The 20,329-nt window shown below is 52.4% G+C and overlaps 1 protein-coding gene across 5 annotated transcripts in view; it reads left to right on the top strand.

Moving 5' to 3' along the window:
- SUGP1 (SURP and G-patch domain containing 1) overlaps positions 1-20,329 on the top strand; it is a 47,164-nt gene that overhangs the window by 6,959 nt on the left and 19,876 nt on the right. The window contains exons 3-8 of one of the 5 annotated variants that reach the window (XR_012428597.1): positions 4,776-4,879; positions 8,800-9,027; positions 10,834-11,152; positions 11,428-11,528; positions 12,439-12,617; positions 18,133-18,488. Coding sequence is in view for 2 of the 5 variants with exons in the window: in XM_015440519.4 (XP_015296005.3) it covers positions 4,776-4,879; positions 8,800-9,027; positions 10,834-11,152; positions 11,428-11,528; positions 12,494-12,617; positions 18,133-18,488 (1,232 nt within the window). In the remaining 3 variants the exon portion in view is untranslated. Of the gene's footprint in view, positions 1-4,775; positions 4,880-8,799; positions 9,028-10,833; positions 11,153-11,427; positions 11,529-12,435; positions 12,618-18,132; positions 18,489-20,329 lie in introns of all 5 variants that reach the window. The other 4 variants (XR_012428596.1, XM_005588537.5, XM_015440519.4 and 1 more) reach the window with 4 other exon arrangements.

The raw sequence follows: 20,329 nt of genomic DNA, 5'->3' as shown, positions 1-20,329 counted from the left end.
TATTTATTTTTGAGATGAGTCTTGCTCTGTCACAAAGACTGGAGTGTCGTGGCACCATCTCAGCTCACTACAACCTCCACCTGTTGGGTTCAAGTGATTCTCCTGCTCAACCTCTGGAGTAGCTGGGATTACCAGTGTGTGCCACCATGCCCGGCTATTTTTTTGTTTGTTTGTTTGTTTTGAGACAGAGTCTCACTTAGCTGCCCAGGCTTGAGTGCAGTGCTGTGATCTCGGCTCACTGTGACCTCCGCCTCTTGGGCTCAAGCGATTCTTCTGCTTAGCCTCCCAAGCAGCTGGGATTACAGGAACCCACCATCATGCCCGGCTATTTTTTGTATTTAAGTAGAGATGGGGTTTCACCATGTTGGCCCAGGCTGGTCTTGAACTCCTGGCCTCAGGTTGATCCTCCCACCTCGGACTCACAGAGTGCTAGGATTACAGGCATAAGCCACTGAACCTGGCCATTTTTTTGTATTTTAATAGAGGCAGGGTTTCACCATGTTGACCAGGCTGGTCTTAAACTGCTGGCCTCAGGTGATCTACGCGCCTCTGCCTCCCAAAGTGCTGGGATTACAACCATGAGCCACCGCGCTGGGCCTGTTTTATTTCAGAGGCAGGATCTCACTCTGTCACCGAGGCTGCAGTGCGGTAGCACCATCATAGCTCACTGCAGCCTTGAATTCCCGGACTCAAGCTATCCTCCCACCTCAGCCCCTTGAGTAACTGGGACTACAGATGTCCACTGCCATGCCCAGCTAATTTTTAAATTTTGTGGAGAGATGGGGTCTCACTATGTTGCCCAGGCTGGTTTCAAACTTCTGGGTTCAAGTGATCCTCCTACCTTGGCCTCCCAAAGCATTAGGATTACAGGTGTGAGCCGCTGCTCCTGGCCCGATATGTTTGTCTAACAATTTTTTTTTTTGAGACAGAGTCTCGCTGGCCGGGCGCGGTGGCTCAAGCCTGTAATCCCAGCACTTTGGGAGGCCGAGACGGGCGGATCACGAGGTCAGGAGATCGAAACCATCCTGGCTAACACAATGAAACCCCGTCTCTATTAAGAAATACAAAAAACTAGCCGGGCGAGGTGGCGGGCGCCTGTAGTCCCAGCTACTCGGGAGGCTGAGGCCGGAGAATGGCGTGAACCCGGGAGGCGGAGCTTGCAGTGAGCTGAGATCCGGCCACTGCACTCCAGCCTGGGCGACAGAGTGAGACTCCGTCTCAAAAAAAAAAAAAGAGACAGAGTCTTGCTCTGTCGCCCAGGCTGGAGTGCAGTGGCCGCATCTCAGCTCACTGCAAGCTCCGCCTCCCGGGTTCCCGCCATTCTCCCGCCTCAGCCTCCCGAGTAGCTGGGACCACAGGCGCCGCCACCTCGCCCGGCTCATTTTTTGTGTTTTTTTTTTTTTTTAGTAGAGACGGGGTTTCGCCGTATTAGCCAGGATGGTCTCGATCTCCTGACCTTGTGATCCACCCGTCTCGGCCTCCCAAAGTGCTGGGATTACAGGCTTCAGCCACCGCTCCTGGCCACAATTTTTTTTTTATTATTTGAGATGAAGTCTAACTCTGTCGTCCAGGCTGGAGTGCAGTGGCACGATCTTGGCCCACTGCAACATTCGCTTCCTGGGTTCAAGCGATTCTCCTGTCTCAGCTTCCCAAGTGACTGACTGGGATTACAGGTGCCCGCTACCATGCCCGGCTAATTTTTTGTATTTTTAGTAGAGACGGGTTTTCGTCATGTTGACCAGGCTGGTCTTGAACTCCTGACCTCAGGTGATCTGCTTGCCTTGGCCTCCCGAAGTGCTGGGATTACAGGTGTGAGGTACCGCACCCGGCCTTTCTAACAATTTTTAATTCAAATGTATTTCGATGTAAGTAGAACCACACTGTAGATATAGTTTTATATCCTGCCCTTTTGTTTTTCCTTTAACATTGTATATGATTGCTTGTCTAAAATTTCAACTTTTCAGGGCTGCCCCATCTTCCTTGTGGATGGCCTGTCATTTATTTAACCAGTGCCCCTTGTTGATTTATTTAGGTTATTTTAGTTCTAATGAACTAAACATTATTCCTTTTTTGTTTTTAAAGGAAAAAGGCTAGCCCTGTGGACTCCATGAGCTTTTAGCACCATTGGTACATCCAAAGTCATGTGGATTTAAAAAGCAGCGTATGTGAGGAATTTGAGATTGGAGCAGGATGGTGTGCTATAGTAGGAAATGGAAGAAGTAGAGTGTGTGCTGTGATCACAGCCTTATTTCCTCTGACTTCTAATTTAGAGAGCAAAATGAAGATATATACCAGTGTTAATGGTGGCAGTTGCAAAGTAGGTAGACTTTGTTGGATTTTCCCATTCCTTTCTATGTTTCAGTTTTTCCTTTCTTTTTAGTTTTTTTGAAATGGTCTTACTCTGTCACCCAGGCTGGAGTGCAGTGGCATGATTGCAGCCCACTTCAGCCTTGACCTCCTGGGCTCTGGTGATCCTCTGGAGTGCTGGGACTATAGGCATACACCACCACACCCAGCTAATTTTTTGTATTGTTTGTAGAGATGGGGTTTTCTCCATATTGCCCAGACTTATTTCAGTTTTCCTTTTTTTTTTTTTTTGAGACGGAGTCTCGCTCTGTCACCCAGGCTGGAGTGCAGTGGCCGGATCTCAGCTCACTGCAAGCTCCGCCTCCCGGGTTGACACCATTCTCCTGCCTCAGCCTCCCGAGTAGCTGGGACTATAGGCGCCCGCCACCTCACCCGGCTAGTTTTTTGTATTTTTTAGTAGAGACGGGGTTTCACCGTGTTAGCCAGGATGGTCTCGATCTCCTGACCTCGTGATCCGCCCGTCTTGGCCTCCCAAAGTGCTGGGATTACAGGCGTGAGCTACCGCGCCCGGCCTTATTTCAGTTTTTCTACATTTCCATTTTTTCCATAATGAGCCTCTCTTTTTTTTTTTTTTTTTTTTTTTAAGAAACACGATCTCACTCTGTTGCCCAGGCTGAAGTGCAGTGGCATGATCATATGTCATGGCAGCCTCAAAGTCCTGGGCTCAAATGATTCTCCTGCCTCAGTCTCCTGAGTAGCTGGGATTACAGGGATGAGCCACTGTGCTTAGCCAAAGCCTGTGTTTCTTTACCCATGTGGGCCTGCAGCTCAGAGCTGGGGTCTGCAAGCATTTCTTCGGGCATCACACATTTCTAAGAAAACAGCCAAAACAATCTTGCTAGAAGAATCACAGGGCATTTTATATTTTATCTTCACCCTCTCCCTCTCCCTCTTTTTTTTTTTTTTTTTTGCAAGGTATACGTTTTACTTTTTTGTTTTTTTGAGACAGAGTCTGGCTTTGTCGCCCCAGCTGGAGTGCAGTGGCCAGATCTCAGCTCACTGCAAGCTCTGCCTCCCGGGTTCACGCCATTCTCCTGCCTCAGCCTCCCGAGTAGCTGGGACTACAGGCGCCGCCACCTCGCCCGGCTAGTTTTTTGTATTTTTAGTAGAGACAAGGTTTCACCGTGTTAGCCAGGATGGTCTCGATCTCCTGACCTCGTGATCCGCCCGTCTCGGCCTCCCAAAGTGCTGGGATTACAGGCTTGAGCCACGGCGCCCGGCCACGTTTTACTTTTTAAAGAATCTGTTTTTAACAAGTTTAACACAAAGGCAAACCCAGGGGCCTAAATATATTTAAATCAAATGTATTTAATTTGATTAAATATTAATCAAAGCTGGGGACAGCTGATACACTGTTGTCAGAGCTGCCCTTCATGCCTGTCAAAAAATGGCATTGGCCAGGAACAGTGTCACATGCCTTTAGTCCTAGCGACTTGGGAGGCTGAGGTGGGACCATTGCTGGAGGCCAGGAGTTCAAGACCAGCCTGGGCAACATAGCGAGATCTTACCTCTACCAAAAAAAAAATTTAAAAAATTAGCCAGCATGGTGGCACAAGCTTGTAGTCCCTGTTATCACACCATTACACTCTGCACTTTAGCCAGGGCAACGGAGGAAGGCCTTGTCTCTTAAAAATAAATAGGTCGGGCGCAGTGGCTCACACTTGGAATCCCAACACTTTGGGAGGATGAGGTGGGAGGATCGCTTGAGGTTAGAAGTTTGAGACCAGCCTGGCCAACATAACGAAACCCCATCTCTACTAAAAATACAAAAATTAGCCAGGTGGGGTGGCACATGCTTGTAATCCCAGCTGCTTGGGAGGCTGAGGCATGACAATCTCTTGAGCCTGGGTGGAGGAGGTTGCAGTGAGCCAAGATTGCGCCACTGCATTCCAGCCTGAGAGAGAGAGAGAGAGAGAGAGAGAGAGAGAGAGAGAGAGAGAGAGACACAGAGACAGAGACACAGAGACAGAGACAGACAGACACGTGTAGGCCCTGCCTTAGAGAACTCTAAGGTCTAGCAGGAGGGCAGATGTGAGTCAGTAACAACCCAGATAATTAACTAGCAAGGGAGGACAGGTGCTGTGCGGAGAGAGCAGGAACCATCTTGTTGGAGGGCCATTTGAACCTGGAGGGTTAATATTCAGGCAGAGATAATACATGGAGTATTGCTCTTATCAGAACAAGATTGTTCCCAGCTTACCATACCGAAGCCTGCTGTGCACACTTCGCAGTAGTCTCCTGAAATCTCTGGGGGCCAGTTTGGGGTCCCTGTAGGTGAGAGTGCTGGGGTGTGTTAGGGACCGTGATGGGCGAGGTGATGGCCTCATCCTCATCCTCATCCTCGTCCTCTGGTGCCCTCACTGCTTCTCTAGCCAGCTCACCCTCTCTGTCCTTTGTCTTGGTTTTAGAATCACAAATGCACACAACTCTTCCTGCGTTTCCAACAAGTTTGCCAACGATGGTAGCTTCTTGCAGCAGTTTCTGAAGTTGCAGAAGGCACAGACCAGCACAGGTGAGTGTAGGCCTCCCCTTTCCTGGTGCTGTCCTTGCATCTCCCCCTGGGGTTGCCGGGCATGTGGGAAGTGACGGGTCCCACCTCAGACTCCTTCTGCTCACCCATAATCATAGATTGCCCTCGTTCCACGCATACGTGCACCAAAGGCATAAATAAATAAATAATACATAAATTTTTTTTTTTTTTTTTTTGAGACGGAGTCTTGCTCTGTCGCCCAGGCTGGAGTGCAGTGGCACCATCTCAGCTCATTGCAAGCTCCGCCTCCCGGTTTCACGCCATTCTCCTGCCTCAGCCTCCTGAGTAGCTGGAACTACAGGCGCCCGCCACCATGCCCAGCTAATTAAATATTTTTAGTAGAGACAGGCTTTCACCGTGTTAGCCAGGATAGTCTCCATCTCCTGACCTCGTTATCCACCCACCTCAGCCTCCCAGAGTGCTGGGATTACAGGCGTGAGCCACCCCGCCCGGCCAATAATTTTTGTTTTTTTGAGACAGGGCCTCACTCTTGCTCAGGTTAGAATGCAGTAGTGCAATCATAGTGCACTGCAGCCTCAACCTCTGGGGCTCAAGCAAACCTTCTGCCTCAGCCTCCCTGCGGCTGGGGCTACAGGGGCATGCCACCACACCTGGCTAATTTTTGTATTTTTTGTAGAGTTGGGATTTCGCCATGTTGGTCACTCTGGTCTTGGACTCCTAAGCTCAAGCAGTCCACCTGCCTCAGCCTCCCAAAGTGTTGAGATTACAGGCTGGAGCTGTTGTACCCGGACCAAGTAATAAATACATAAATTAATACCAAAAGGGGCAGGCTGGGTGCAGTGGCTCACGCCTGTAATCCCAGCACTTTGGGAGGTGAGACGGGTGGATCACCTGAGGACAGGAGTTCGAGACCAGCCTGGCCAACCTGGTGAAACCTTGTCTCCACAAAAATTAGCCGGGCGTGGTGGCAGGCGCCTGTAATCCCAGCTACTCAGGAGGCTGAGGCAGGAGAATCGCTTGAACCCAGGAGTTGGAGGTTGCGGTGAGCCGAGATGGCGCCATTGTGCTCCAGCCTGGGGGACAAGAGCGATACTTTGTCTCAAAAAAAAAAAAAAAAAATTACCAAGGTGGCAAATATAGACCCTGCCCTCAGTGTGCTTACCCTGTAGGAGGAGAGACAGATAAGTCAGATTTCAGTCGGGGGCAGGTGGAGCCATGATGAAGCCCTCCCCACACTTGCGGGACCACTTTGGGAGTTGGAGGCATCCCTAAGCTGGGTCAGCTTGAACCCACCAGCAGGAGTGAGCAGGTCTTCTGCAGACGGGGTTTGCAGGGACACTGGGCTGACCTGAGACACCTGAGCTACATCAGAGAACAGCAGATTCTGGGGACTGCTACTGCTGAGGTGCCGGGTGGGCAGGCAGCTGGGGGCACCCAACAGTGACCACCGGGGCACTGGTGTTCATTGGGTAACACCCTGTGTGCCAGGGAATGTGGACTTAGTGCCTGCCATGTCCCTTGCTCCGTACAAGCAGACGACGCCTGTGCTCTCAATCCTCTGAAGGGACACCTCTTTCTACCTCTGTTTCCCTTCGGTAGACATCTGATAACACATGTCGTGTTTTCTTCTCTCAGAATTCATAGATGTCGGCTGGGTGCGGTGGCTCATGCCTGTAATCCTAGCACTTTGGGAGGCTGCAGGGGACAGGATTGCTTGAGCTTGGGAATTCAAGACCAGCCTGGGCAACATGGCTAAATCTGTCTACAAAAAAAATACAATTAGCCAGGCATGGCGGTGCATGCTTTTAGCCCCAAGTACTTGGGAGGCTGAGATGGGTGGATCGCTTTTGGGCCTGTGAGGTGGAGGTAGCAGTGAGTGGAGATCGCATCTCTGTACTCTAGCCTGAGCAACAGAGCAAGACTCTGTCTCAAAAAAAGAAAAAAAAAAAAGAATTCATAGATGTAACATTTTGCTTTTGATACTCCTGATCTTTTTTAATAATGAAAAATACTCACTGGGCACAGTGGCTCACACCTGTAATTCTAGCACTTTGGAAGGCCGAGGCAAGTGCATCTCCTGAAGTCAGGAGTTCGAGACCAGCCTGGCCAATGTGGTAAAACCCTGTGTCTACTAAAAATACAAAAATTAGCCGGGCATGGTGGCACACCCCTGTAATCCCAGCTGCTTGGGAGGCTGAGACGGGAGAATCGCATGAACCTGGGAGGCGGAGATTGCCATGAGCCGAGTTCGCGCCACTGCACTTCAGCCTGGGCAACAGAGCAAGGCTCAGTTTCAAAAAGGGAAAAAGAAGAATACCAGAGGTTGAAGTCCTCCCATCCCCCTTTCTTACAGGAAATAACTGTCGAGAAATTGTGTGTCTGACAACTGCTGTTGTCCTCTCACTCAAGCAGTATGTGCCATAGTTTCAGATGTTTGACCGTTTACCCAGATGACGACATAGTGTGCATTTTGTTCTAAGCTTTTTTCTCTTACTTGACATGATTTTTTTTTAGGTCTAGATGGTACATCTAAATCTTACTGGGTTCTGTAAGCAGCTGGTTGCCTCCATTTCCACACTTTCCATTTAGGAAGCTAAGGCTTAAAAAGATGAAGCCGGCTGGGCGTGGTGGCTCAAGCCTATAATCCCAGCACTTTGGGAGGCCGAGACGAGTGGATCACGAGGTCAGGAGATCAAGACCATCCTGGCTAACACGGTGAAACCCCGTCTCTACTAAAAAATACAAAAAAATAGCTGGGCGAGGTGGTGGGCACCTGTAGTCCCAGCTACTAAGGAGGCTGAGGCAGGAGAATGGTGTGAACCCAGGAGGCGGAGCTTGCAGTGAGCTGAGATCCAGCCACTGCACTCCAGCCTGGGTGACAGAGCGAGACTCCGTCTCAAACAAAACAAAACAAAACAAAAAAAAACCAGATGAAGCCCCTGCCAGGCTTGGTGGCTCATGTCTGTAATCCCTTTGGGAGGCTGGGGTGGGAGGATAGCTTGAATCCAAGAGTGTGAGACCAGCCTGGACAACCTAGCAAGAACCCATCTCTGCAAAAAAATAAAAATAAAATTAGCCAGTCATGATGGTGAGCACCTGTAGCCCCAGCTACTCTGGAGGCTGAGCTGGGAGGATTGCTTGAGCCCAGGAGTTCAGGAGGTTGAGGCTGCAGTGAACCATGATTGCACCACTGCACTTCAGCCTGGATGACAGAGCGAGACCCTGTCACTAAAAAAAAGATGAGGCCCACAAGTGCAGAGCCAGCCTCTATCTAATGGTCTGGGAGCCCTAGTCCTGTTCTCAGGGTGGTGAGCTGGCCAGTTTCATGATGCTGCTCCCCCCCAGACTCAGGGCTCTTCCTGAAGCTGTCACACACCAGCCCTGCCCCATCCCCTGCTTTGCTGTGGGTGCTTCTGCACTGTAGGTCCTCTGGGCAGCAAGGTATGGGCTAGAATGGCTGGTCTTCAGGTCTGCACCTGGACCCCTTGTCAGTGCCCCAGGGGATTCCCAGCCTTCCCCAGCGGTAGCAATGCCTGTGCAAAGAATGGGACCCCTGTCTCTAGGTTGGTTGCCTACAGGTGTGCAGTGTAACAGGCCAGGTGGGTAAATCGTCACCCACGGAGCTTCTGCCCATGTCTCTTGATTTTGGGATTTACTGACCAGAGCCCATTGTTACTGGTGAAACAGCTGGTCCTCGACCTTTGTCAGGTTTCCTAGGGAACAGCTAAGAAATGTTAACCCGAGGCCAAATTCATCCTAGAATTAGGAAGGCTGGTTTGAGTCCCTTCCCCATCAGGTCTCAGGGTGAGAACACCCAGTAGTCTGGCCCCGGTCAGTTAGCCTGGCCACAGACCTCCAAGGGAATGGTTGTAAACTAGGATTTGGGGACTCGGGAGAGGTACCCAGCACCCTGAGTGCGCATATCCTTCCTTCTATACCAGATGCCCCGCCCAGTGCTCCCAGCGCCCCTCCCAGCACACCCACCCCCAGTGCCGGGAAGAGGTCCCTGCTCATCAGCAGGCGGACAGGCCTGGGGCTGACTAGCCTGCCAGGCCCCATGAAGAGCTACTCCCACGCCAAGCAGCTGCCCGTGGCACACCGCCCAAGTGTCTTCCAGTCCCCCGATGAGGACGAGGAGGAGGACTATGAGCAGTGGCTGGAGATCAAAGGTAAGTTGTGGGAGCTGCTGCTCCCCCACCACCAGTGCCCGTGCTCTAGCAGGTGGGATCTGTGGTGGGCAGGGCAAGTGCTGCCAGGGGCGTGGGTGCTTTGGGCTGAGTTGCAGCCACCAGGTCTCTGAGCTGAGCCTTGGGCCCTCTGGGGTGAGGAGAGCAAAGGAGGGTGAGGGGCAGGGCTGGGGTGTTGCTGGGCATCAGCGCGTGGGCTTCATCTTGGGAGCAGCGGGATCCATCTTCCACTCACACAGCGGCTCACCCAGCCAGGGCAGGGGCGCACGCCCTTCTCGCATTTGCTCCAAAAGGGCATCCTCATATCCCTTCTTGGAGGAGCTTCTAAGGCTCTTCAGCTGAGCCCTGGAGGCCCCGAAGCACTGCCCCAACCATGGGTTACTGTCCCCTGCGTTTAGGCCAGAGGTATGAGCCGCAGGTTGGAGGGTGTTCTCTCCTATTCCTAGGAAAGGACGGTCACTGGTCATGGGTGAGCTTGTCCAGATCCCCCACCGTAGAAGGGCAAAGGGGGTGGCTGTGGTGACAGCATTGCTAGCAAGTCTAGCCCTGTCCACATTCAGAATGAGGCCCCGTGACACCTGAACTGCGTGGAGGGCTGGCTGGTGAGGTCACGTCACCCTAACAGCACAGACTGAAGCGACCGTGGAGTTGTGCCATGACAGCTTTGAGACCCCTTGCTTCTGGCTGTGTGTCCGAGCGGATCAGAGGCCAGCCTGGCCCCTGGGCCATTAGTCAGAATGGAGCTGGTGTGTGTCCTTTCCTTAGAGAGGTTCCCCTGCAGCTCCAAGGGTACCCTGTTGGGAACTGCTGCATTACAAGGGGTATCGAGTGTCTCGAGGCCCTTGAATTGAAGCTCATTATGGCCCACTGTCTGCGTGGCCTCAGAAACCCACCTGTTCCTGTAAACAGCGACCAGGTCAGGATTGTTGCTGGGCCTGTGGCAGGAGGGCGACCTAGGGTGAAAGATGGTCATGGAATGCCCTTGGGACCTCACAGCGCCGCTTGCTGGGCCACACACTCCCCACCTCTCCCCGATTCCCAGTAGCCCAAGCAACAAGGGGAATAAGATTAGCCACAGATCTGGCATGTTACCCAGTTGCCAGGTACTTGCTGGCAGTGAGAAATTCCTCCTGTGCGTCTCCTACAAGGGCTGCGATCTGTGTAGTAGCTGACAAACTCAGCCTCAGAAACAGGCCAGGGAAAAAATGCAAAAGCACGTTCCACATGGCTCAGTGGGGAGGCTAATCCATATATAAAAATATATCTTTATAGCTCTGTTCACTGAAAAGGCCCCGAGATAATGATTAAGCCCGTGGCATTGAGCATCCCTAGCGCCCAGATGCTGGTCTGGAGACGCAGTTTCTCATGGAAACCGACTTCTTGGAGAAATGGCTGGCTCTGGGTCTGGGCAGGAAGTGTATGAGATGATCTTGGAGCGCCCTGTCCCGGCAGATGGCAAGGAGGCCATCAGAGACTCCTGGGGCCATGTCCAGAGCCCTCAGGAGCCAGCTTGAAGAGGCTCCACCGGCTGCAGAGCTTCTATGACACTAATTGCCATGGATCGAAACCCACCCAGTGTGTTTAAATCAGAGCTCATAATGGTATTTTTAAAAAAAGAATGTGTCATCTTTGAAGGATGAAAGGGAACCGATGTGTTATGCTGAAAACTGGTAAAGAAAGAAAAGAATTAAGCGTTTCCCCCCCCACAACCAGGGGAAGCTGGATATATTTTCTGCTAGCTTCCAGCCTGGAGCTCACCACAGCCTCACACACTTCTCTCCCACCCAGTGTGTCTCACCAAGACAGTGAGACCAACTCCCCCCTCATCATGGTGTTTTGTGCCTGGACTCGGGACGCCCGACAGCCTCCTGCATCTCACACTCTTCTCCCCCCACCCCTCTGTCGTTGTGGTCCGTAGAGAGAGTGTGCCTATTGACTGTGGGGTGTGTGAGTTGAACCCCAGTACTGACAGCCTCCTTAAAGTTTCACCCCCAGAGGGAGCCGAGACTCGGAAAGTGATAGAGAAATTGGCCCGCTTTGTGGCAGAAGGAGGCCCCGAGTTAGAAAAAGTAGCTATGGAGGACTACAAGGATAACCCAGCATTTGCGTGAGTATCTCCGGGGAAGGGAAGGCCGTGCTATTGAATGAATTTGCTGCACAGTCGCACGTGCGGGGCTGGTTGCTTGCTAGCGTGGGCCGGATGCTGTTCCAAGCGTTTTCTGATTCTCACTAGAAGTGACGAGTGGCTCCCATGTGGCACGGAGACTTGCTTTTGGGTCCCTGCTCGCCAGCCTGCCTTTTTTTGTGCGATAGAAGCTACAGGGATATGCCTGTCACAGATACTCATTTTTCCCTCTCTTCTGCAAACTTCCTCCTCTCCAGATTTTTGCACGATAAGAATAGCAGGGAATTCCTCTACTACAGGAAGAAGGTGGCTGAGATAAGAAAGGAAGCACAGAAGTCGCAGGCAGCCTCTCAGAAAGGTAGGTGGACAGAGTGGGCGGGAGGTTCTGGGGAGGCCTGTGGACATACCGTGCCCCAGTGTGGAATCGGGGTTCCTGGAGGCGCTGGAGTGGCACTGTGTGGCACTGGTGGTTGAGGTCAGTATTCTCCCAGGCATCTGGGGTCACTCTGGGAATGGGTCTGACACCACCTTCCCTCTCAGTGCTCCAAGGACCTGGTGAAGCCTGAGTGTCAAGCCACATGTGTGGGGTACACGGGTGCTCTTGGCGATCGAGGTCACTCCTGGGAGATCAGTTCAGGGCAGTACCCTGGGTAGAGGGGGCTTTTGCTTGTTGGTTCTTTGTTACGTTAACAAGTGTTAATGAGCCCCAGCTTCCTCCTGGGCACTGAGGACAGGGCAAGGCAAGTGTAGTGTACGGCTGAGGACCTGGGGGACAGACACTGTCAGCTGGTGCAATTCGGATGGGATGAATTTCAGGGGAAGGGGAAATACGAGCTGGTGAGCTGGTCTTCGACTGCGATGACATAAAATCCCAGCCAAGTGTTGGTGGGTGGGCGGGATTGATGTTCAGGCCAAGCGCGGGCTGCAGAGGTTTGTTCCTTGTGTTCCCTGTGGCCCTGTGCCCTGAGCCTCTCCCAAGGAAAGGAGGCCCAACAGCACCCCCCAGCCATGTGACCTGGGATGCTCCCATCTCCCCTCCTACCCCACCCAGACCTGCTGTCACGTTTGGATCGTTTGTCCCGGCTTGTGTCCCAGGCCCTCTTGACCTCCCTTGTTGGACAGGGTAGGGGGGTAGGGGGCGGGGGCTGGAGGTTTGTTATGAACTCTGGCGTCTGGTCCCAGTGCAGTAATCTGATTCCCATTTGCCTGTTTCTCTTTGCATCATTCCTAAAACAAACCCCACTTGTTGCCCTTGGGGTTCTTAGCAGAAATTAGGCTGTTGGGTGTGGTGAGTTGAGCCCAGTACTGACAGCCTGCTTAAAGTTTCACCCCCAGAGGACGAAGAGGTCAAGAATCTTGCAGAAAAGTTGGCCAGGTTCATAGCGGACGGGGGTCCCGAGGTGGAAACCATTGCCCTCCAGAACAACCGTGAGAACCAGGCATTCAGGTAAGGGGGGCCCTGCCAGGGAGGTGACCGTCACCTTGGCCACAGCCCCCCTGCAGGGGAGGACACTGGATCGGCAGAGTCCAGCCACTTGCTGGGGTCCCACTGTGAGATGCTGGCAGGTCTAAGAGTCTCTGACCCCAGAGCCCGGCTCTGCCTCCCTGCAGGCATGTCCCACACGCACACCAGCACCCTGGGTGGTCTCTGAGGCAGGTGCACGGGGCCTTTGGGGCCTTTGTGTCTTTTAGGTGCCTCATGGAGAAAGTCTCTAGCACTTGCCCAGTTGTCTTTGGGACACATGGCAGCCCTTGACCGGGGGCAGGTCAGGCTCTCAAGTGGAAATTCACAGTAGTGTTTAGTTTATGTTGTGTACGTTCTCAGGGTCTCCCCTTTATGACGAGGGAAGTGGCAGAGAATGGAGAACTTTAGGATCTATGGAGGGGGAACACCCAGCCTGTATGTGAGTTCCACAGAAGGGTGGGTGCATGACAAGCAGCCTAGCCTCCCTGCCATCCCCCACCATGCGGTCGCACCCTAGCCCCAGTGACTAGGTCTGTGTTCACTGGCTCATCAATTCATTGGGTGGGTTTGGGACTTGCTCTGTGCCCGGGGAGGCAAGTGGGTGCCTGGGGGATGTGGGGGTAACGTGCCCATGAGGTTACACAAGCCCCGACTCAGTCATTGAGGAGGTGTGACAGCACATGACAAAGTCCTGGAGCAGCAGCTCTCTGGGCTGGTTGATCCAGCAGACTTCATCGCAGATGGGGCAACTGTGCTTTTTGTGGTCACTGACCAAGGTCATGGAGGGTGGGCAGACATGGCCAGGCCAGGTCCAGGCAGACGAGGGCAGTGGGCCACCCTTGGGAGGTGGGACTGAGGGAACGTGGGGGCTGGGAACAGGGAGGGTCAAGGCTCAGCTGACCTAGTGGATGGGGACAGGGAGAGGGGCTGGTACCTCTGTGTACCCAGTCTGGTACCTCTGTGTCCGGGAGCCTGTGTTGGGGTCGTGGATTGTTTGGGCCTGGAATTCAGGAGAGGGATCTGCCTGGGACTGGAGCGCCCCCCAGGTGTCCTGAATCTGGGACTTGCCCTGGGAACCATTGAGTTGTTGGCCACACCTCAGGGTTAGGTCACTAGTCTCCTCCAAGTCATTGTGTCTTTCCTTCATTTGCCTGATTAAGGCTATATAAATAGGAAACCTAGTTTGCTGTCATTGTAGGTAGACACTGACTGTGAAACCTTTTCAAAGGGAGAAGCAGGCAAGGATTTGGAATTCTGTCCAAGGCCCAGAGCCTGGTGGCTCTGCCCGGTCAGAGGGGTCCAGGGACCAGTCGCTGCAGCCTAGCCTCTCCCTAGATGTCAGAACTGAGAGATACTATTGGTGCAGTTGGCCCCGGCCATCCTGTGTGTCCTTTCTGTTCTGGGGTATTGCTGACAGGTGCCCAGCTTGTCAGGTGTGGCTGTGGGGGAGGCCAGGCTGGTTGAGGTCGCCTGGGGTGGGTACCCTGGGCAGCCAAAGGAGTTGAGGCTGAAGGGAACTCATCCCCACACTCACTGCAGATAAAAGCCAGACCAGGAAAGAACTGGATGGGTCAGGGGGGACGACCAGGTATTCAGGCCCCTGCAGGGCATGCAGATTTGCGCCTGTGTTTAATCTCCATGCAGGGTCAGATATGAGGCAGCCCCAAAGCACAGAAATGCTGGTTGGACCCACGTGGTTGGCAGACCTCCCCTCACCCCCAAATCTAACAGCCACCTCATGTGGCCACTCCTGGCCCTTCCCTGTCACGCCTGTGGGCCAGGCACACCCCAGCCACTTTGGGAAACAATTCTTAACCAACTGCATGGCTATAAAGAAGCTGGAGGCCTGGTGTGGTGGCTCACGCCTATAATCCCAGCACTTTGGGAGGCCGAGGCAGGTGGATCACCTGATGTCAGGAGTTTGAGAACAGCCTGGCCAACATGGCGAAACCCCGTCTCTACTAAAAATATAAAAATGTATTGGGCATGGTGGCATGCACCTATAATCCCAGCTACTTGGGAGGCTGAGGCAGGAAAATCGCTTGAACCCAGGAGGCAGAGGCAGCCGAGATCGTGCCATAGCACTCCAGCCTGGGTGACAGAGCAAGACCCATCTCAAAAAATAAAAAATGAGGCCGGGCGTGGTGGTTCACACATGTAATCCCAGCACGTTGGGAGGCTGAGGCAGGTGGATCACCTGAGGTCGAGAGTTCAAGACCAGCCTCACCAACGTGGAAAAACCCCATCTCTACTAAAAATACAAGATTAGCCAGGTGTGGTGGCACATGCCTGTAATCCCAGCTACTCAGGAGGCTGAGGCAGGAGAATGGCTTGAACCCGGGAGGTGGAGGTTGCGGTGAGCCAAGATCGCGCCACAACACTCCAGCCTGGGCAACAAGAGCAAGACTCCGTCTTGAAAAACAGACAAACAAATAAAAATGAAAAGCTGGAAACTCCCATCCCTTGGAGTAGTCATTCTCCCATTTCTGAGATACATCCTGGAAATCATGTCAATAGAGCATCAGCTATAATAAAGTCAGTAGGCTGGGCGTGGTGGCTCACTCCTGTAATCCCAGCACTTTGGGGGGCTGAGGCAGGCAGATCATGAGGTCAGGAGATCAAGACCATCCTGGCTAACATATGGTGAAACCCCGTCTCTACTAAAAAATACAAAAAAAAAAAAAAAAAAAAGCCGGGCGTGGGTGGTGGGCACCTGTAGTCCCAGCTAGTCGGGAGGTTGAGGCAGGAGAATGGTCTGAATCCGGGAGGCAGAGCTTGCAGTGAGCCGAGATCACGCCACTGCACACCAGCCTGGGCAACAGCGAGACTCCATCTCAAAAAAAAAAAAAAAGGAAAAGTCAGTGACACAGTGTCCAGCCTCTGTGGGCTAAATCATCAGCGCATCTCCCCAGTGGAGTATGCCGCCTTCAGAAGGCACCCATGTGAGCCGGCAGCCCAGCGTGAGGAAACTGAGGCAAGGCTAGTCAGTGAACATGCTTCCACCGTTCTAACAGGAAAGGCTTATGTCATCAGCTTCAGGCAGAAATTTTTTTTAAAACTGGGATATGTAAAATAGAATCACGGCTCTATTAAGGTAAATCTTTGTTGAAACTGACAGGAAACACCTTAACAGTGGTTATCACTGGGCTCAGGGTGGGATTAGTTCCACCAGAGGGGAGCCTTGGTGGTGCACTCAGCCCTGTTCTAGATGGGGTTGTGGGGGCTCCACTTTCTCCCCCTCATGGGGGTCCACCATTGGGTGCCATTGTAACCTCCTCCCCAAAATGGGCAGACCCTCCAGGGGACTGTAATGCATCCTTGGGCCATCCTGGAGGACATTCAGGGTGAAGCACCAGCTGAGGCCAGGAAGATGCCCCCACATCCCCATGCCCGCTTAGCCTTGGCAAGTGAGCCTCCCCAGCTTGGCCTCAAATCTGTGTCTGAACTCACCCGGCTGTCAAGTGTCTTTTCCAAATCTGACCAACTGTTCCCTTCCCTCCTGAACAGTTGTGGCTTTTACCTCTTAATTTGTACAAATGTCCCTCACTGAGTCACACTTGTACCATGACCCAGGATCACAGAGAAGATGCTGCCGTCTCCTGTCCTTCTGTCCCACCCTCCTGAGGTACCGGATGTTAGCAGGGCCGTAGACACACAGGCTCATGTAGAAATTGTCTAAGGGGTCTCTTGCTGCTCGTTCACTATTTATTTATCTTAATTTTTTTTTTTTTTTTTTTTTTTGAGACGGAGTCTCGCTCTGTCGCCCAGGCTAGAGTGCAGTGGCCGGATCTCAGCTCACTGCAAGCTCCGCCTCCCGGGTTCACGCCATTCTCCTGCCTCAGCCTCCCGAGTAGCTGGGACTACAGGCGCCTGCCACCTCGCCCGGCTAGTTTTTTTTTTGTATTTTTTAGTAGAGACGGGGTTTCACCGTGTTAGCCAGGATGGTCTCGATCTCCTGACCTCGTGATCCGCCCGTCTCGGCCTCCCAAAGTGCTGGGATTACAGGCTTGAGCCACCGCGCCCGGCCTATTTATCTTATTTTTTTGAGATGGAGTCTCACTCTGTTGTCCAGGCTGGAGTGCAGTGACCCAATCTTGGCTCACTGCAACCTCCGCCTCCCAGGTTCGAGCAATTCTCCTGCCTCAGCCTCCCGAGCAGTTGGGACTACAGGCGCGTGCCACCAGGCCCAGCTGATTTTTGTATTTGTAGTACAGATGGGGTTTCACCATGTTGGCCAGGCTGGTCACGAACTCCTGACCTCAGATGATCTGCCCACCTCGGCTTCCCAAAGAGTTGGGATTACAGACGTGAGCCGCTGCACCTGGTCTCTTTCTTACACAAAAGGACTTCACAGCATGCTTGACCCTTTAGTTCACGTTAGTAGCATGCCTTGGTGCAATGACCATCCCTCCAGATTCACAAGTGCAGGTCCAGCCCCATGTTGTTCAGCACTGTAACATGCGTTCAAGGCTGTACACGTGTTCGGTTCTCTCCCAGTGTTCTGCCATGTGGAGCTTGGCCACGACTCTTCCTTTTAGCATAGACCTCAAAGACAGTCCTGTGGCTGGGCGCGGTGGCTCAAGCCTGTAATCCCAGCACTTTGGGAGGCCAAGGCGGACAGATCATGAGGTCAGGAGATCGAGACCATCCTGGCTAACGCGGTGAAATCCCGTCTCTACTAAAAATACAAAAAATTAGCTGGACATGGTGGCAGGCGCCTGTAGTCCCAGCTACTTGGGAGGCTGAGGCAGGAGAATGGCGTGAACCCAGGTGGCAGAGCTTGCAGTGAGCCGAGATCACGCCACTGCACTCCAGCCTGGGCGACGGAGCGACACTCTGTCTCAAAAAAGAAAAAAAAAAAGACAGTCCTGTGGACTGGGGACGTGTACAGTCTGAGAGGCGCCAGTAGGTGTGGAACCCAGCTGTGAACCAGTGCCACCTGCTCTGTTCCTCAGGCTGGGTAGGGACTGAGACCTGTGCTCCTGGCCTTGCTGGAAGCCACATTGCCCTGAGGCTGCCTGCCCCCATAGGAAGTGGAAATCAGCTACTTGTTCTGTTCTGATGTTCAATGTCTTAGAGATGCATTTGAGAAGCCATTGGGATCAAGACAAGTTCCTCTGCCCTGTCTCATGTCTGGTGTCTCCCCACAATCTGAGATTTCTTGGTGTGAATGTCTCGCCTTTCCCAGGCCCTGGGGAAGGGTGTGAGGGTCCCTGCCCTTTCCCTTTGTAGCAGGGTAAAAAATGACAGTGTGATGGGTGCCTGATAAATACAGGGTGAGGATTGGAGTGACCCACAGTCAAAGGAAGGGCATCAGGCCACCAGAACCAGCAGCCACTGCCAGGAGGCCTGGCAGGGCAGGAGGTTGTGGTGGAGACCGTGATCATGACATGACCCTGGCCAACGTGGGCACACAAGGCCAGAACTGCTCCTGCCCAGAATCAGGGACAGGGCCTCGGGCCTAGCTGACAATGCACCCCCCAACTCTCCTTTGCAGCTTTCTGTACGAGCCCAACAGCCAAGGGTACAAGTACTACCGACAGAAGCTGGAGGAGTTCCGGAAAGCCAAGGCCAGCTCCACAGGCAGCCTCACAGCACCCGACCCCGGCCTGAAGCGCAAGTCCCCGCCTGAAGCCCTGTCAGGGTCCTTACCCCCAGCCACCACCTGCCCCGCCTCATCCACGCCTGTGCCCACCGTCATCCCTGCTCCAGCTGCCCCTGGGAAGCCAGCCTCCGCAGCTACCGTGAAGAGGAAGCGGAAGAGCCGGTGGGGGCCTGAAGAGGATAAAGTAGAGCTCCCACCTGCTGAGCTGGTGCAGAGGGACGTGGACGCCTCTCCCTCACCTCTGTCAGGTGGGCAGACCCCCTCCCCCTCCCTCTGTTGGAAGCCTCTGGTTTCTTCACTGAGCATAATGTCTTCAAGGTTCATCCACGTTGTAGATTGTGTCAGAATTTCATTCCTTCTTTGGCCACATCTTCCACTGTGTGTACATACCACATTTGGCTTATCCACTCCTCTGTGAATGAACTCTTAGGTTGTTCACACCACTTGGCTATTGTGAATAATACTGCTGTGAATCCATTTTCAGTTCTCTTATCGGTATACCTAGGTGTGGAATTGCTGGGCCTATTGCACTTCTGCCTTTTTTTTTTCTTTTTTCTTTTTTTTTTTTTTTTTTTTGAGATGGAGTCTTGCTCTGTTGCCCAGGCTGGAGTGCAGTGGCACAATCTCGGCTCACTGCAAGCTCCATCTCTGGGGTTCACGCCATTCTCCTGCCTCAGCCTCCCGAGTAGCTGGGACTACAGGTGCCTGCCACCACGCCCACCTAATTTTTGTATTTTTTAGTAGAGACGGGGTTTCACCATGTTAGCCAGGATGGTCTCGATCTCCTGACCTTGTGATCCGCCTGCCTCGGCCTCCCAAAGTGCTGGGATTACAGGTGTGAGCCACTGCTCCCGGCCCACCTTCCGGATTCAAGCGATTCTCCTACTTCAGCCCCTAGAGTAGCTGGGACTACAGGCGCACACCGTTATGCTCAGCTAATTTTTGTATCTTTTCTTTAGTAGAGGCAGGATTTCACCATGTCGACCAGGCTGGTCTTGAACGCCTGACCTGAAGTGAGCCACCAGGCCCGGCTTTGCCAAGTTATTATAGAAACAAGATCTCAGTATGTTACCCAGGCTGGTCTTGAACTCCTGGACTCAAGCCATCTTCCTGCCTCAGCCTCTCAGAGTCCTGAGTTTCCAGGCGTGAGCCACTGCACCCAGCCTCCTTTGCCCATGTTAAAGTTGGGTTGTTTGTGTTGTTGAGTTGTACGAGTTTTTTTATAGATTCTGGATATTAACCCCTCATTGGCTATGTGATTTACAAATACTTTCTCTCATTTTATGGGTTGTCTTTTCACTTTAGTAATTAGTGTCTTTTGATGCATACAATTTAAAACTTTTCTTTCTTTTTTTTAATGTGGCCAGAAAGATCATTGGTTTTTTTGTTTGTTTGTTTGTTTTTTGAACTGAAGGCAGACCTTCCGGGGGCAGCAGTGCCAGGGAGGGGGCAAGTGGTTGTGTAGTTTCCCAGTGCCTGCTGTAATCCAGCCCTCTCTAGAAATGGAATTTTAATGAAGTCAAATTTATCTATTTTTTCTTCTGTAGTTTATGTTCTTGGTATCATTTTTAAGGAACCATTGCCAAATCCGTGCATGAAAATTTGCCCCTGTGTTTCCTACCGAGAGTTTCGTACCTTTAGCTCTTAAATTTAGGTCTTTAGCCTATTGGGTTTTTTTTTGTTTTTTGTTTTGTTTTGTTTTGTTTTGTTTGAGACAGGGTCTCACTCTGTCACCCAGGCTGGAGTTTAATGGCTACTCACTGCAGCCTCGACCTCCCCAAGCTCAAGTGATCTTCCCATCTCAGCCTCCCAAGTAGGTGGGACTATAAATGCATATCAGCACACCTGGCTAATTTTTGTAGTTTTTGTAGAGATGGAATTTCACCATGTTGCCCAGGCTGGTCTTGAACTCGTGAGTTCAAGCAGTCCTCCTGCCTTGGCCTCCCAAAGTGTTGGAATTATAGGCATGAGCCACTGCACCCAGGGTCTTTGGTCCATTTTGAGTTAATTTTTCCAATTTCATTCTTTTCTTTTGAGACAGGGTCTCTGTCACACAGGCTGGAGTGCAGTGGCATGATCACAGCTTACT

This window comes from Macaca fascicularis, chromosome 19, assembly GCF_037993035.2.
Source record: "Macaca fascicularis isolate 582-1 chromosome 19, T2T-MFA8v1.1".
In the NCBI taxonomy this organism is placed as follows: domain Eukaryota; kingdom Metazoa; phylum Chordata; class Mammalia; order Primates; family Cercopithecidae; genus Macaca; species Macaca fascicularis.
Note: the sequence above shows the minus strand (reverse complement) of the source record. Positions and strands in the feature narration are given on the sequence as shown.